At 43.4% G+C, this 19,097-nt stretch overlaps 1 protein-coding gene across 4 annotated transcripts in view; it reads right to left on the reverse strand.

Moving 5' to 3' along the window:
• The window catches only part of PHACTR4 (phosphatase and actin regulator 4), a 97,817-nt gene that overhangs the window by 35,463 nt on the left and 43,257 nt on the right, over positions 1–19,097 (reverse strand). The window contains exon 1 of one of the 4 annotated variants that reach the window (XM_055139234.1): positions 12,457–12,850. The exons of the other annotated variants lie outside the window; for them this stretch is intronic. Within the exon in view, the coding sequence (XP_054995209.1) occupies positions 12,457–12,502 (46 nt within the window). The 5' untranslated portion in view covers positions 12,503–12,850. Of the gene's footprint in view, positions 1–12,456; positions 12,851–19,097 lie in introns of those variants that run through there. 4 annotated transcript variants of the gene reach the window in all.

The following is a 19,097-nucleotide window of genomic DNA, read 5'->3' on the forward strand; positions in this document are numbered from 1 at the left end:
AACAGCTTACTATAAAACAAATGCGGTTATATCTATGCTAAGAATAGCCCTCCTCTTCACTTATGTAGAGGATATCACTGAATATGAAAAGCAAAGAGAAAGCGGCACTTTTTTCCTTTGATGTGCTCCGCACTTTTTCCCTTTGACTGGCTCCGCAAATATACTTAATTTCCATGTTTATAAGACTTTCAGAAGTGGATTTGCCTCTTGCCACATGCTGTGGGGTTCAGCCACACCCAGTCTTGACCCAGTTAATACTCCAAATTCATTTACTCGGATTCTTTTATTCTTCCTCCTGGCTCTCTACCCCTCCCTCTCTCCACATCAAGACAAACATTATTTCAATGACTTTCAAATCTGTTCAAATACTTGGAATCAGACCAGTGGCCTTTTCAAAACACAAAATCTCCAGGAGGTGGGGCCTTGGAATGTTTTTTAAAAGTCTTCCCAGGTGATTCTTATGCTCAGTCAGGTTTGTTATTCTCAATCCTAGATTATTATCTGGAAACCTCATGCATGTTAAGAGACAGGGACAGGCATTCTTTGCGAACAACTTAAATCTTTGTGGAAGAACAGTCATCTAGGAAATCAGAGCATCATTCCTACGCTCCCTACTCAAGCCAAGTACTCCTGCAGGGTAGCATGAGGGTCTTCTCTGCCTCAAATACAGTTTCAAGTGAAAATAAACAATACAAACACTCGAGTTATGATTTTCCATCTTTATATTATGTTTTTTTTTTTCTTTTTGGGTCACACCCAGCAATGCACAGGGGATACTCCTGGCTCTGCACTCAGGAATTACCCCTGGCGGTGCTCAGGGGACCATATGGGATGCTGGGAATTGAACCCGGGTCGGCCGCGTGCAAGGCAAACACCCTACCCGCTGTACTATCGCTCCAGCCCCCATATTTATATTATGTTTGATGTATAAACTGGAAAGAAAGTGACGTTGTGAGGTTTAACTGAGGGTAAGTTTCTATATATGCCAATGAACTCCAGCTGGTTCATAGTGTACAAATCACTAACACCCTTTTTGATTTGATGTCAATTTAGTTGTGGTCAAGTAAACTATGAGGTATGTGAATATCTCTAACTATAAAACTGATTTATCTCCTTCAATATTTAGTTTTATGTTATATATATATATATATATATATATTTTTTTTTTTCCGCTTTTTGGGTCATACCCGGCGATGCACAAGGGTTACTCCTGGCTTTGCACTCAGGAAGTACTCCTGGCGGTGCTCAGGGAACCATATGGGATGCTGGGATTTGAACCCGGGTCAGCTGCTTGCAAGGCAAACGCCCTACCCGCTGTGCTATCGCTCCAGCCCGTTTTATATATTCTAAAGCGCTCTTATTAGGTACACACAAATTTAGAATTACAGTATCTTCCTAATGAATTAACCCTTTTATCATTATGGAATTCCCTCCATCACACTAGTATAGTTTTTCTTTTTCTTTTTTTTTCCCCGGCCACACCCGGTGAAGCTCAGGGGTTACTCGTAGCTCTACAATCAGGAATTACTATTGTTGGTGCTTCGGGGATTATATGGTATCAAACCCAGATGCAAGGCAGGTGCCTACCCACTGTACTATCACTCTGGCCCTGACAATATTTGGTTTTTAGAGACTTTCTTCTTTGGTGCTTGAGTCACACCTCAAAGTGTTCAGGGGCTTCTCCAGGCTTTGTGTTGGGGTCACTCATGGCAGTGCCGGGGGGACTATGTAGTACCAGTTATATTTTAGACTTTTTTAGTAGGCTGGGGTGGAGACCTTGCCTTGCACAGGCGAAGCCCAGAGTGCTAAGTTGGATACCACACTGCTAGCTGGTGTAGCAGTTAATTGCTGGGCAGTGCTACTGGAAATAGTATGGCCAGGTGTGGTCCCTGCTGGGGACACCCCCCCAATAAAATAAAAGTGTTTATTCCATTTATATTTAATATATTCATGATACATTAGGGTTGTGTCTAACATTTTACTGTTTATATTCTATTTGTGATTTGCCCTATGTATCTTCACCGGTTTTTTGAGTTTTGCTTTTACACCACGCCCAGCTGTGGTTGGGACTTACTGCTGGCTCTGCACTCAGGATCACTCCAGACAGTCTCAGGGACCATAAGGAATGCCAGAGATCCACCTGGGTCTGATACATGCAAGGCAAGTGTACTACCCGCTGTACTGTCTCTCCAGCCCCATATCCTCAATATAATACAATCTACATTAGGACAGCACTTCCACCACTTCCAGTGCAATCCAAAAATCTTACAATGGTTTTTGTTTTGTTTCACTTTATTTTGGGGGCACACCTGGCAATACTCATAAGACTATGTGGTGCCAGGATCAAACCTCAGATTTCTGCACACAAAGCCTTCTATTAATTATTTTCCCCAGTTGCACTTCAAATTTCAATAGGTAATTCATCGACCTTTTATTCACTTCTCTTAGAAGTTACTACTTTGTACCTGAACGTATTTTTGAACCACACCATTGATTTCCATTTTATTTATAAATCATGTCTTGTAATTGGAGTCTTTTTTCACAGACTCATGTGTATCATAATTTATATTTTCCTTCAAGCCAAGCCAGATTTACGCTGAGGAGAGAAAAAGCAGGCTCTGAGGTCAGATGATGAGGCACCTCTCCTGGCGTGGTCTGGGACTGCTCTGGAAACTGAACTTGAATCCACTATTCAAGAGCAGCACCCTACAACTGACTGAAACAAAGTGCTGACAGGGCCAGAGATAGCTTCACAGGCTGGAGCGCATGCTTTGCATGCATGGAGCAGGGCTTAGTCTGGCTCGTCACGGTCCTCCAGAGGAACAGAGCAGGGGGGAGCTCTTAGGTTACTTAGCCCCAAACCTAAATAACAAATGTTGACAAAGTTCCTACATTTCTCTTTGTTTGCCAGAAACGGGGTCGGGATTCTATTGTAGTGTTTTGGTCACGAAAGCTTTCTCCTTTGGGTCAGAAGCTGCTGACCACTAGGAAACCAAGTCGCAGAATTAGAGTGCTGGATGTTTTTGTTTTGTTTGGGGCCACACCCAGCTGTGCTTAGGGCTTACTCAGGGGACTGAATGGGGTGCCAGGGATTGAACCTAGGTCAGATATGTGCAAGGCTTGCCCTCCCTGCTGTACTATCTGTCTTGATGGCCTGGTCTTGATGGTTTTTTGGAGGGGGTGGAGGCTGTGAGAGGAAGATAACCAACCAAATTGTTAAAGTTTGGGATTTCCGGTGTAAGTAACCCTGAAACCTTGCCCTGTTGTTTAAACGACTCAGGCTGTACCACATTCCTGAAGCTGGTTCCTCGGGGTCAAACAGTATGTCAAGACAACGTTCTTTTCAGAATTTCATTTATAATGACTTCTTAATCATCCAGCTGGAAGACATGGGACAGGCAATCGGAGAACACAGGCTTGGCCAGCAATGTCTCTCAGGCCTTCCCCTCTTCACTAGACTTGGTCGGAAGAGACAAAATTAATGGGTCTCTCTTGGTTCTTCCCCTATTTTCTATACCTTGTTAGGCCTTAAAAATGTGGATATGTGAAAGGTATAAAGTTCACCCATGTTAGCTATAAAATTTGTATAGCTATTTTTTTGCTTTTTGGGTCACACCTAGCTATGCACAGGGGTCACTCATGGCTCTGTACTCAGGAATCATCCCTGGTGGTGCTCAGGGGACCATATGAGATACTGGGAGTCGAACCTGGGTCGGCCGCTTACAAGGCAAATGCCCTACTGGCTGTGCTATCGCTCCAGCCCCTGTATAGCTATCTGAACCCAAATTAAAACATTTATAGTTAGGAGCAGAAAGATATCACAGCGGGCAGGGTGCTTGCCTTGAATGCAGCTGATCGGGTTTGATGCCTGGTATCCCAAATGGTGCCCTGAACACCACCGGGAGTGATTCCTGAATGCAGAGCCAGGAGTAACCCCTGAGAAACTCTGGGTGTGACCCCAAAACAAATAAACAACCCCCCCATTAATAGTTATGTATAAGACACATATTCCACTATCAAGAAAACACTTTTAAATTTTTTTGAATTTGGGCCCCAACCTGTCATTCCTGGTAGTGCGCAGGGCACGGTGGGGTACTAGGGATGGAGTTGTGGTTCGCTACAAGTGGCTACATGCAAGGCAAGCACCTTAACTCCCATCTCTCCAGCCCAAACCTTTTTTTAAAAAAAGTTCAAGGTAAAGGAAGTGAAATTATCACTCAAGCACGGGGGGGGGGGGGGGGGTTGGGGGGTGAGGTGTGGGATGTATACTTTTTGTTTTGTTTTTGTTTTTATTGGTGGTGGAATATGGGCACTGGTGAAGGGATGGGTGTTTGAGCATTGTATAACTGAGATATAAGCCTGAGAACTTTGTAACTTTCCACTTGGTGATTCAATAAAATAAATTAAAAAAAAAATGAGAAAAAAAAAGTTCAAGGTGTACAGCATAATGAATTGATTTATGTGTTTTGTGAAAAATTGCATATTTTGTGTTATATTTACAACCTAATGGTTCTGCCTAATTTTATTTTATGTCTAGCTTGAAACACTTTGTTTTATGTAAGATTATAACAACATGAAAAATTTAAAAGTACAAAAAATTTATTTCTGCTACTTATTGTAGTAGTTCGTTTTCATCTCCTGAAGAACTGTTTTTAGAAAGGTGCAATAAAACAACAGAAAACAAAACTTGCCACTAATGAACAAAGCAGGCTTTGCCTAGAGCAGGTCTGTAACTTCACTTCCAAACATTGCCCGGACTGACCTTTGGGAAACAGATTTGGGCAAAACACTCAAGAAGACAGTCAGGGAGAAGGTCGATGGACCTGCAGGCAACTTGGGTCTGCGACCCCAACACTGGGAAGAGGTTTTGACCATGACTCTACATACAGAAGGAACGATGCTTTGCCAATGGCAACTTGATGTATAAGCATTTTCTAGAAAAATTCCAAGTTGTGAGTTAATTTTTCACAGTGAGCTGCCAGACTATGACATGTCTCATGGAACAAAAGAGATCCTTAAACTTTTTAAAGTTTAACTGCAAGTAGGAAGGGAAGAGACATTTCTACAACAGAGCTCAGACAAATCCACTGGAGCGAAGAGAGGGGCAGTGACGTTAGGTCAGTATTCGACATTTGGGAACAACAGGAAATAATTATTTTTTTAAAAGAGTTCACAGTACACCCGGTATTTTGTTACTTCTTCCTGATTTCTGGATTACATGCCAAAAGAATGCCTGGTGCCTAAGAAACCTAGAAAGGTATAAGAAATGTCTCTGATAATCAGGATGCCATATGTTTTTCTACAAAGTCCTATGGAGTATTTTACTTTGTATTAATCCACTGCTATTTACTCCCACAAACACTATTCTATAGCTACATTAAATTCTATTCACTTACAACATTGGTTGTCCTGACCAATTTTTGTCTCTGAACAACAGTATTATTTCCTGATTTTTGGGTAGCTGGTATCATTGTTCTTGCAGGGGGAGAGGAAGCACATCTGGAAGTTCTGGAGGAGCCTTGGGGTGGCAGGGACCGAACCCCCGGTCTCCTGCACTGCAGGACATGTGCTCTATCACTTGACCACATCCCCGGCTCCTGAACAGATTTTTAAATCATCCTTCTCAAAACTACTCTCATTTCATGTACGGTGACAACCAACAACAAATTTCAGAGCAAAATTAATCAAATGGCAATTAAAGTGGAATATAAGAAAGAGGAAAAATGGAAAAGCAGAGAGTAGAAAAGTTTCACAGAAAATGGTTTGGCTTAGAAATAATGGTTTAGAGCAAACTAAAAATGTGTTAATCTTATACCCAATTTAAGGAGACGTGCAAATTAGTTACTTTAATATAATCCTAGAAAACATAGGCAGTTTTTTGGTTTGTTTTTTGGGCCACACCCAGCGGTGCTCAGGGGTTACTCCTGGCTCAACATTCAGGAATTACTCCTGGTGGGCTCAAGGCACCATCTGAGATGCTGGGAACAGAAGCTGGCTGGGTCTTGTGCAAGGCAAGCTTGTGCCTCACCTGCTGTATTATCGCTCCAGCCCCACACAAGCAACTTGTATGTTGATCAAGAACTACAAAATACTATTTAAAAGTTTTATTTGAGGAAGCCATGGAGTGGCTCAGTGAAGCTCCTGACTTGCAAGTGTGAGGCCCAGAGTTTCACCCCTGTCGCCACCCACACACGCCACACACAGTCCCTGACGCTCTTCTGTCTGGGACCTGGTACTGCGACAAAGTGTGATCTTCAAACCACTGAAGCCAGTTGTGTGCAGGCAGCACAACTAAAGCATGCGAGTGCGAGTACTGTACTGCCAAGCACCCCCACGACATGTGCGGCCCCAGTGAGCACCGCGACCAAGTGTGCTGCTGAGCATTGTCGGGAGGGGAATTCTGGAGCACTGCAGGTCGTGACGTAAACTGGTGCGACTATTTTGGAAGATGCTGTAACGCTTCTGTGGAATTAATAATAGGGCAGGGATGTGGCTCAGTGATAAAGAACATGTATAAAGAACATGTATACGCAAGGCACTGATTTTGATCCCTGGCACTGTTACCTTGTAAATAAAACTAGTATATAATTCAGTAATCCCATCTGCAGGAATATAACCAAGAGGTTTTTTTGGGGGTGGGGGTTCAATACCCAGTGGTATCTAGGGCTTACTCCTGGATCTACGATTAGGAATCATTGCTGGTGGGCTCAAGGTCATTCCTGATGGGGGAACAATACAGGGGAGGGTCGTATCAGGGATCAAACCGGAGTAGTCACGTGCAAAGCAAGCCTTACCTGATATACTATCTCTCTGACCCCTAACTGGAAGATTCAACTTGAAAAGTCAAATCCACCCCAATGTTTACTGCAACACTGTATATAATAGCTGAGATAAGGAAACAACAAAGCGCCCAGAGATATAAAGATGTGGTACACCGGAATAGGGGACCTCCCCCATCCGCCCCCTTTCCAGCAGCTTGGCAGTCACTCCCACAAGTGGCCTCCAGTAGCATATAATTTCATCAACAGCCGTGTTCCAGAGCCTCAACAATAAATCTCTAGGAAGAGAGCATAGAATAATACGCCACAGCCATGTCTCCAGACTCCAGCCAGGCTGTTCCATTTGGGGTAACCCGGAGGGGGGTGGGTGAGATCCCCTCCCCTCCCCAACGGAGCCAGTCCCGGCAGCCGAAAACCTCCAGAACTCAACCAACCGCTGCGCTCACGGCCACTCTCCACATGCTTGGATGGGCCTCACCCCATGAGTCAATCTACCCCTGACATCTCATACTTTACACCACCAGTATTCCAAGAGTATCACACCACATTCGATGGGGTTTAAAGTAGAAGGCAACCAATCAGGGGAAATACATTTATATGTGTACACACACACACACACACACACACACACACACACACACACACACACAGCCCAACTTTTAACATGTTACTAATCTCTTATAGAAGGGCTTAAGGGCTCCTGGGTTAAATACAGTAATCTTCACACACTTTCCTCTAAGAAACCTTTTTTTCCCCTTTTATGGATAATTTTTAGTGGATTATTCATAACAAGCAATACAAAATAAATTATTTTGGTTCTGCTTGGGGATGAGAATTTGGGATTTGGTGTGGAAACATCTGAAATATGGTGGTGGGAAGGTATAATGGTAGTGGAATTGGTGTTCAAATATTAAATGTAATCAAATATTGTGAACAACTTTATAAAAATAAAATTAAATATGGTATATACTCATAATGGACTGGAGCGATAGCACAGCAGGTAGGGCGTTTGCCTTGCATGCGGCTGACCCGGGTTCAATTCCTCCATCCCTCTCGAAGAGCCTGGCAGGCTACCGAGAGTATCCCGCTTGCACAACAGAGCCTGGCAAGCTACCCGTGGCGTCTTCAATATGCCAAAAACAGTAACAAGTCTCACAATGGAGACGTTATTGGTGCCTGCTTGAGCAAATTGATGAACAATGGGATGACAGTGCTACAGTGCTATATACTCATAATAGAATACTATACAGCTACAAAAAGAGAAAACATTGCCATTTGCAGCAAATTAAAAAGAATGGGACAGGATTACATAAAAGGAAATTAACTCAGATTGAGAAAGACCAATCAATATTGGATGCTATCATCTATGTGTGCAACATAAAGAAATAAAACTGATGATTCAAAATAAAATAGTGGACACTGACAAGGTAAGGTGCTGTGTATTATTTGAGAAAACAAAATTAAAAATAAAAAAAAGGTCAAAAAGATAGTAGAGGTGGTAAGATGCTTGCTGACCTCAATTTGATCCCTGGTACCACACACGGTGCCCTGAACACTGCTAAGGGTCACTCTAGTGCACAGAGCCAGGAATAGCTCCAAATGCCAGCCCTGCCAAAAAAAACCCTGATAGGGGCTGGAGTGATAGCACAGCGGGTAGGGCGTTTGCCTTGCACGCGGCCGACCCGGGTTCGAATCCCAGCATCCCATATGGTCCCCTGAGCACGGCCAGGGGTGATTCCTGAGTGCAGAGCCAGGAGTAACCCCTGTGCATCGCCAGGTGTGACCCAAAAAGCAAAAACAAAAACAAAAACAAAAACAAAAAAAAACCCTGATAAAACAAAGAGAAGATTAGCATTATAGCACTGTCGTCCTGTTGTTCTTCGATATGCTCAAGCGGGCACCAGTAATGTCTCCATTGTGAGACTTGTTACTGTTTTTGGCATATCGAATATGCCATGGGTAGCTTGCCAGGCTCTGCCGTGTGGGCGGGATATTCTTGGTAGCCTGCCAGGCTCTCCGAGAGGGATGGAGGAATCAAACCCGGGTCAGACGCATGCAAGGCAAACGCCCTATCTGCTGTGCTATCGCTCCATAAGAGAAGATTAAGGAATAAATATATTCAATGATTTATCTTTTACCATATGGCTTGCCAAACACAGCACAATCGTGTGTGTGTGTGTGTGTGTGTGTGTGTGTGTGTGTGTGTGTGTGAATGTGTGTGCTGGGGCCATACGAGGCAGGTACGTGCTTGGGGTTGCTTCTAGTAGGGTTCAAGAACTGAACCCAAAGATCCAATATGCAAAGCATTCACTCTAGCCTCTGAGCTATCTCCCTGGCCCCAGCACCATAATTTTTAAAACTCAATGCTTATTATTATAATAATATAATATTATATTACAGGCCTAAATAATTGATTTTTGTTAGTCTTTAAAGTCATCAGTGTTAAACCTTATCTTGGTCTTGATTTGCTCAAACAAAATACATCCTGATTTATAAACAATCTATAACGGAAGGTGTCCACTAAAATAGCTTGTAATAACTTTTAGATAATCTAGGTAAGGGGAAATAAACCCCCAAAGTGTAACTGAGAACATTAAAATCTTAGTTATATGAATGATTTTCTTTTCATCAGCCTCTTATTAGGGATACTATTTGGCAGAAAAGTGGATGGATTTGCATCTCACTTTCTTTTAGAAGCAGTAACAAGTTTTTTACTTAGAAGAAATTTTCTGAATAGTATGTAAATATTAGATTGGCAATCTGTCAGTTTTGTTTTTTGTGGCAGGGTGCTTAGTGTTTATGCCTCATGGTCAGGGGATCATTCCTGGCAGGGCTTAGGGGGTCCTATGAAGTGCTGGGGATCAAATCCAGGTCGCCTGCAAGCAAGGCAAGCATCCGACCCGCTCTACAATCTCTCTCCAGCCCTTAGACAGACATTCTTCACAAATACCATCACCAACCAGTAAGCTATGCTTGCTTACTTGTTTCTTACTTTGCAAAGACCTTTAATTCCCACTTCACTGATAAATGCTTGGCATAATTTAGGTCCTTATGATACTTATTAACAAGTCTAATCTTTGGAGTAGAAACCACTGGAGAATTTAGTGGCTCAAGAGCAAATTTGTCAAATTTAATCGAGTGGTTACCTCTGGAAGCAAAGCAGAAAAAGTGTAATACTAGGAGAATGTGGGCAGAGAGGGAGGGTAGGAAATACCTCTGCTTTTTTTTTTGGCTTTTTGGGTCACACCCGGCAATGCACAGGGGTCATTCCTGGCTCATGCACTCAGGAATTAGCCCTGGCGGTGCTCAGGGGACCATATGGGGTGCTGGGATTCGAACCCGGGTCGGCCGCGTGCAAGGCAAACGCCCTACCCGCTGTGCTATCACTCCAGCCCCTGCTTTTCATCTCTTAAATTAGATAAGGGCTCTAATAGATCTTTGTCTATTTCTCTATTGCCTCGCCTATTTATTTTATAAATTTACTGAATTGATCCTGAATGGAACCAGTCCTGATGATCCAGGTAATGTGAATCAACTCCTGACCTCAGTCCTAAAAGTCTGTTGCCAAAAGGCTTGAACAACAGTGCAATAGGTAGGGTGTGCTTGCCTTACACTCAGCCAACCCGGGTTTAATTCCCAGCCTCCCACATGGTCCCTGAGCACCACCAGGAATAATTCTGGGCACTGGATATGGCCTTCACAAAATAAAAGTAAATTAAAACATTTTGTAGAAATTTTATTTGGCAAGTTGTCAGTACCTTTACATTATTAGACCTTAAATTATGTGACACACTTGGAAATGTTTCTGTGTTCTTTCACTTTCACACTTTTCTTTAGTCACCAATATTTTCCATTTTGAAAAACAAGCAGTCTAAGACTGAATATGTTTTTATGTTGATATATTTTTTGTTTTTAGGTTATATGACAAAGGGAAGGTGTAAATATTAAAAAACAATGTCAAGAATGACTGTCAGACTCTCCTTCACTTCACACTCTTCTTCACTGTCAGTAGCTCTGTGATGAACATCCCCTTAAAGCTAATTTTCACGACTCTGATCTTTGTCTTACACAAAACCTACACAGCTGGGAAATCACACAGTGTCAATGAACTTCCATTTCATAAGCTTGAAAACTGAGCAGCACTCGACAACTATCAGCTTGGTCTCTAGCTATGTCTGAGACAGTAACACTTAAGATGTACTCAGGCGGGGCTCAGGGGGCCAGATCGGGTGCTGAGGATCTAACCGGGTCAACTACGTACGAGGCAAGTACCCTACCCACTGTACTATCTCGCTGGCCCCTCTTTTAATTTTTTAAAAAATAAGTTACACCTTTGAAAATACCACTGGTCACTCCAGGTTCAGTGCTTGGGATTAACTCCTAGAGGTATTATTAAAGCTAGGGGTTGAAAGCATGCACGCTAGCTAGCTCACTGAAGTAACACTTTCAACATGAACTGAATCAGAAATGTTTATACCAAAGTGTTGCCATACAGGAATGGAAACACTAGGGCAATGAAGAATGCTCAGTCTCATTTAGAAAATGTGTATCCGAGCGCACTGACCTGGGTCTGATCCCTGGGACTGCCTGGTGCACAGAGCACTGGCAGGAGGGACTTTCCTGTATAGAAATCCAAGTAGCCCCAGCACCAAAGCCCAAAATGAAATTAAACATTACATCAATGTACAGGCTGGAGAGATAGTACGGTGGGTAAGGGGCTTATCTTGCATGAGGCTGGCCTGGGTTCAAGTCCCAGCTCTGCCAGGAGTGATTCCTCAAAGCAGAGCCAGGAGTAAGCTCCGAGTACTGCTGAAAGTGGCTCCAAACCGAAAAAAAAAAAAAAATTTTTAAAGTAAAAAAAAAAAAATAAAGTCAATTTAAAATATGGTTCTGGGGAGGCCAGAGTGACAGTACATCAACTACGAACAAGGCAAGTACCCTAACCCACTGTACTATCTCGCTGGCCCCACTTTTAAATTTTTTAAAATAAGGTCCACCTTTGAAAGTAGTACTCTCACTTGCACACAGGTGACCTGGGTTTGATCCCTGAGCACAGAGCCAGGAATAAGTTCTAAGCACAACTGGGTGTGGCCCAAAAACCAAAAGTTAAAAAAAAAAAAAAGGTTCTATCTCTATCTGGAGAGATAGTACAATCGGTAAGGCACTTGACTTGCACACAGCTGACTCAGGTTCCATCCCTAGCATGGCAATGATCCCTCAAGTCTGGGTAAACCCTGAGCCTGAACACAGCTAGGTGTGGCTCCCAAACCAAAATAATAATAAATAAATAAAATTTAAAAGTGGTTCTGTGAACAGAACCATTGTGAATAAGCACCAGCAATACTAGTTTTAGTCCATATCTGCATCAACTGTCCAAGTCCAAACACCAGTACAACTCAGAACATAAACATTCTTACAACGCTTCCCTTTCTCACAAGGACAGGAAATTAACTGATGGTCATCGTTGGCAATATAATATTACCAAAAACTAGCCTCCAAAGGTATCAAGGAAAGCAAAACGATCAGTGACCAAGTAATACAAGTGAATGAAAAATAACATCAACGTTCCAAAACCATGAACACTAAAGTCCTCACATTCGAACTGAGCAGTTGACTTCACCTGTAGCTCTGCCTCGCCTCTGTCAAAGATTTTGTTTCCGTGCCTTCAGTTACTCACCGAGCGCATCTGGATTGACCGGTCTGGAGACGTCACCTTGCCCCATGATTATGCTGTACGATGTGTCTCACGACAACAAACTGTCCCGGGCCACAGAAACCTTGTTTCAGAGGATAAATGCTCACACGGAGGGGCGTGTGACCCCCTCTGTGCCGCCGACCCACGCCAGGAGCGGCATGAGGCCCGACGGTCTGCCGGGATTCCCGTCCGCCCCGGTGCTCGTCTGGGCACTCACAGCTCCTTTAGTGTGTCCTCACGCCGGCTCTCTTCACGCAGGAATGCCTGTCATTCCAGAGTGCGCAGTGAAGAGCCCGAGTGCAGGAAGGGGAGGAGACTGCCAGCCCCAGCCCGGCTGCTGGGTGGCTGCTGGCGGCACAGCCCTGAAAGTCCACACCTACTTTCCTGACACTGGGCTGGGCTCAGCATTCTCCCGATCCACGATCCACGGTCTCAGGAGAGGGAGGCTACCCAGGAGTGTGCCCAGTTAATCCCACACGAGACCCCAGCGATGCGCAGCAGGCCAGTGGGCACAGACGTCCTCTCAAAAGCACGCTTTAGAGCTAGATGGGCCTCCGAAATATCACACCCTTCTGTGGCCTCCCTGAGAGCTCTAGAATTGTATTTCCTACCTGAAGGCGGCACGCCCCAAGCAGGAGATCTAAGCGCTGGGAATGAAAGACACTGGGAACAACATTTATAACTGAATAAACATTTTCTGAAAAGGGAAGGAGCTGGGGGCGAGGGGCTCACGTGGTGGACAGAGCACGAGCCTGGAAAATCTGAGACCTTGGGGTCTGAGGAGCACCGCCAGGACAGGTTCTGGGGGTCTCCAAGTGTTCCTGCTAAGCAATGCCATGTGTGAGTCCTTAACAATTAAAAAAAAATAGTGTGGGGGAGGGAAGCAGAGACAATACAGCAGGTAAGGTGGTCTTGCACACAGCCGACCTGGGTTTGATCTCTGGCACCCCATTTGGACCCCCAGCCCCGCCGGGACTGATCCCTGAGCAGAGAGCCAGGAGAAAGCCTTGAGCACTGATGGTTGTGGCCTCAAAAACAAAACAAACAAAAAACAATTAAAAGTATAAATAAAAGGGTTGAGGATATGGCACAGGTGGTAAAACCTGAGCCATTTTACCTTAAGGTACTTAAGGTAAAGTGATTTAATCTATGCATATTTCTCCTTTAAATATTTAGGAAGAATTATATAATTTCTCTTTCTGCTAAAGTTCAATAACCACCATATGATCTTAAGAAATATGCTATTTCAGGGAGTGGCCCTGCATGCTGGGTGTGGCTAAAGGGAAACAGCAGCTAACTACAGAAGGTGCTACCTCCTGGTCATCATCATCCTTCTTTCTGTGATGTAACTAATTTACACACGGGTAGATGAATACTTGGATACAGCCGGATAAACTTTTATTCATACACATACCAGTGTATACTAACACTAAAATTTCCAAGTGTAAAAAAGTCACACATAACACAAATTTCCCACATCGGTCAGCCACATACTCTGGATTAGTTCACTAACACTTGAAGGTAGAAAAATAAACTAACAATTGTAATTTTTTGTTCTTGTTGTTATCTGTCTTGTTTTTGGTCCACATTAGTTGTGCTCAGGGCTTACTCTTGGCTCAATGTTCAGGGGTCACTCCTGGCAGGGCTTGGGATCGTATGTGGTGGTAGCAATTAAATCTGGATAGGTCACATGCAAGGTAAGTGCCTTAGCCATGATATTATCTCTGGCCACAATTCTGAGTTTTACATTCCTTATTTCATTTCACATCACCACAATCAACCATGTGCTGCAAAAAATACATTAATATCTATTATTAATTAAAAAAATCAAGGCTAGTGAAATCAAATCATGTGTCTGGTCAAGTTTGTAAATGCAAAAACTCTAATATCCCTTCAACAAATGACATCTACCCAATAAATGAAGCTTTAGTTTATTTTGGTTTTTTAGTCACATCCAGTGGTGCTCAAGAGGTCACATTGGCAGGGCTCGGGGACTATATGGGGTACTGGGGTTAAACTCAGACCAGTCACATGCAAGGTAAGCACACTATCCACTAGAGTATTGCTCTGGCCCTTGACACGCTTTAGCTTAAATCTTGTTCTCCAGATGGAGTGTTCAGAAAGATTTCCGGTATCTAGACTTTCTCTTTGTCTTTCCTTCTATCCACATTATCTGATTTTGACAGAGGAATAAAATAGTAAAGGAAAGTTTAAAAAAACAAAAAACCACATGTTATCATCCGTTAAAAAAAGTGCTGGCTGGAGGGATAGTACAAGAGGTAGGTAGAGTGCTTGTCTTGCATCCCATATAGATCCCCCAAGCAACGCCGGGAGTAATTCCTGAGCACAGAGCCAGGAATATCCCTGAGCAATGTCAGGTGTAGCTCTCACACCCTCAAAAAAAAGCATGGGCTGGAGAGAAAGCACACCGAGCAAGGTGTTGCTTTGCATGTGGTGAACCTGTCTGAACCTCTGCAACCCGTATCACCCCCGAGCATTGTGAGAGTGATCACTGAGTACAGAGTCAGGAGTAAGCCTGGAACAGAGTCAGGGATAGCCCAAAAAACAAACAAACAACTATGCAGACACTTAGACAGTAATTAGTTGTCAATACTGGTAGTCAGAAAAACAACATAATAGCAACCACTAAGAGTAAAGAGTAAAAGAGTAGAGGGAGGGCCAGAGCAACAGCACAGCAGGGAAGGGCGCTCACCTTGAGCGTGGCTGACCTGGTTCAATCTCTGGGATTCCATTCAATCCCAAAAGTACTGCCAGAGATAATTTTTTTTAAGTAAAAAAAAAATTGAATTGAATCTCCATGAGATACACAGTTACAACGTTGTTCATGGCTGGGCCTCAGTCATACAATGTCCCAATGCGCATCCCTTCACCAGTGTTGTTTCCCAGCATGGATGTCCCCAGTTTCCCTCCCCGCCCACAGCCTGCCTCTATGGCAGGCACGGGGGTGATTCTCCAGTGCAGAGCCAGGGGTTGTCTTAAGCACTGCCAGATTTGGGGGGAGGGGGAGGGAAGAGTTAAAGGAAGCAAAAAAATATACTGGAATAATGTCAAATTTAATTATGTCCAATATCCTCACATCTTGGCCCTAATACTGACTGAACTAGAAGTGCACTATGTGTAGTAGCAGTTTCCACCACTGTAGGACAGAGGCCAACGGTAGCAAATGCCCTGCCCAGAAGCCAGTAGGCGCTCAACATACTGTGATCACCATCACAAGGCAATACAGCATACTATGGTAAGGCAATGAGCTTAGAGGGCGGAAGTACTATCCTGTGTGCTGGGTTAAACCTGGTACAACACACTGAGCACTGTAAGTGTGCCCCCCAAACCAAACCAAACTGAAAAAGATGAACTTCGGAAAGAGGGTCAAAATTTTGTAGTCTACTGTACCCTTATCCCACAGGGATTCTGATACAGGTCTCATGCAGACAAGGGTAAAATCTTAATTCCAGCTCTATTCATGAGGCAAATTATTATTATTATTATTCACAGTCACTGTCGTCCCATTGCTCATTGATTTGCTCAAGCGGGCACCAGTAATGTCTCCATTGTAAGACCTGTTGTTACTGGTTTTGGCATATTGAATACGCCACAGGTAGCTTGCCAGGCTCTGCCGTGCGGGTTAGATACTCTTGGTAGCTTGCCGGGCTCCCCGAGAGGGGCGGAGGAATTGAACCCAGGTCAGCTGCGTGCAAGGTAAGTGCCCTACCCACTATGCTATCACTCCAGCCCTTATTATTATTATTATTATTATTATTATTATTATTATTATTATTATTATTTTGGGTTTTGGGCTACACCTGGAGATGCCCAGGGGTTACTTTTGGCTCTGCATTCAGGAACCACTCCTGAGAGTGCTCAGGAGACCATCTGGGACACCAGGGGTTGAACCCAGGCTGTGTGCAAGGCAATTCCACCTGCTGTACTATCACTCTGGCCCCAAGGAGAATTTTTTTAAAAAAAAAAATCTCTTGGGGACTTGGTTCTCTAATTTGTAAATTGGGCATAACAACACTTACCAGAAAAATTTTAAGGATTAAATAAGAATAAAATGAAACACTCTGTAGTATACTTAGGCACATAGAAAGTTCTCAATGAATGCAAGCAATAATTTTCATGGCAATTCTTGTGACAAAACAAGTCAAGAAAGGAGAGGGCAGGTCAGGAACAGTTTGACAATGGCATATGGCAAAAACAAAACAAACAAATGAAAAACCTCCTTACAAAGAGGTTAGTCAGAAACGGAAGGGGATGACATTTCTGTACCACAGATCCAGACAGCAAACTGGAAGAGGCAGGCCAAGAAGGAAATCTGAACACAATCAAGGTTGGTACAGTGAAACACGAAGATGGAAAGGGGCCAGATAGACAGACAGACAGACACACAGACACACATGGGTCCTTAAATCTACCAGATTTATCATCTAGATAACATGGTTTCATTTGTGCTAGCTTTTATGAGTTTGAGATACAGAGTTCTGCACCTATGCCACCACCAAAGTGCCTCATCTGCTAAATTTAAACACCAACCTTGGCTAGCTCTACTGATTCTGGAGTATTGTAAAGGCAGCAATAAAACCTAAAGATAATAATTCGGTGACAGAATTCTTGGTGATCATCCATCTGGCTCAGTCTCCTGCTGACAGTGAGTGGAAAGGGAAGGTCAAAGATGTCTAGTGCCCTGGTCAGAGCCACGGATGAAAACTGTCTCAGAGGAGCACACGCACACACAAATGTAGCCCTGGGTTTGATATCCCAGCACCATTAATAAAAAGAAATAAATCCAGGTTTCCTAATTCAAACTCTAAGCCTTACTTCAGCTCGTATGAAAACCATCAAGAAATATTTACTTCCTACTGCTATATTTAAGTTTCCAAGGAAATCTACACACTGCAACAACAAATCTCTTAAAAATGCTAATTTTCCACTCAAAGTAATAAGCATGTTCCCTGACCAGCAGGCTTCAGTTTCATTCAGTTTGGGTCACACTTGGCAATGCTCCAGGAGTTCCTCTGGTTTGGTGCTCAGGGGTCACTTCCCTTTGGGTGCTCAGGAGGTCATGTAATTTTGCGCAGAGTGTCAATCTTTCTGAGGCATCTCCCTGGTCCTCGTTTTCATTCTCACAATTAATATTTACTTTGTGCCAACTGATAAGCAGACAAATACAGACCTTACTGATGGCTTTAAAATTTTTATAACAATCAGTGAGCATTCTCTACATCTCGCACCACACCCTATAATGTGTATTTTCTCTCACTCTCCTTACAGTTTTTTTTCCTTCTGGTTTTTGGGCCACACCTAGCTATGCCCTGGCAAGACTCCTGGGCGTGTTCAGGGGATCATATTGGGTGCTGGTGATAGAACTGGGGCTGGACACATGCACAGCAAATGTTCTACGTGCCATACTATCACTCTTTACAGCTTTTAAAATAAAACTATTTTACCTGATAAAAATAAATTAAATTTGGGCTGGAGTGACAGTACAGCAGGTAGAGAATTTGCTTTATATGTGGCTGATCTGGGTCTGATCCCGGCACCCCATATGGTCCCCCAAGTACTCCAGGAGTGATTCCTAGGTACAGATCCAGGAATAACTCCTGAGCATGGTCCCTGAGGCTCAAAATCGAAAATAAAAAATAAAATTTAATAACCAGGGGCTGAGGAGTGTATAAAGGTCAAGGTGATGTGTTGTATGTAGCTGGCCCTGTTTCAATCCCTGGCACCACATGGTCTCCAGGCATCGCCAGGTGTGGGCTCGGAGGTCCAAGTAATTCTATAGGGGCCCAAGTCATTCTGCCATGGGTCCTAAGTAATTTTGGCACCACAGGGCTAGAGCAACAATACATCCTGGGGCCCTTGCATAGAACTGCCAGTCCAGCTGGTGGGGTCCCCAGCCTTCTTGAGCAAGCATGCTTGATAGGGTCCTGCACAAGGAATCCCCCAAATTTTAGAACCAAAGCCCTTAATTTTTTGTGTGTTTGTTTGGGGTCACACCTGGTAGTGTTCAGGACTTACTCCATCTCTAAAAATATACTCTTTTTTCTACTAGTACATTTATAGTTTACTGCTTCAAGGACGGGAAGAAACATGAAAATTTGTGAATTTGTGACGGGGGTATCATGTCCTCGTGTGGCACAGCACTGCCATTCCTGCACTGCCCCTGCCACAAACAGGGGAAGGCCCCAAACAAGCCAGTTTAATTGGCAATGGAATCTAAGCCAGAATTCAGATGGAGAGAGCAGTTGGAGCACCCCAACAGGGCCTTATTTTATCAAAGAAATGTTTCTAAACATTCCAAGTAATCTATAAAAAGCTGCATTTTCAAATTTTTTCCTCCTTCCCCCACCCCCAGTCTCTCCCCTCCACTTTCAAACTTTTTAATAAAATTCGCAATTCTAAAATCTTCTGTTTTGGAATCATACACGAACATGATAGTATGTTCGTGTATGATTATAGTTCCAGTAAGTACTTAACAAGATCAATCATGAGTATAATGCTGAATAAATAAAAAGAAGAATATGGTGCTTTCATTTTAATGTACTTTAACACTGAAGTACCAATATAAACTGGATTACCTGGGAGTGTAAGTCCTTAGCTATTTT

The sequence above is a fragment of the Sorex araneus genome, chromosome 5 (assembly GCF_027595985.1).
Source record: "Sorex araneus isolate mSorAra2 chromosome 5, mSorAra2.pri, whole genome shotgun sequence".
Taxonomy (NCBI): Eukaryota; Metazoa; Chordata; class Mammalia; order Eulipotyphla; family Soricidae; genus Sorex; species Sorex araneus.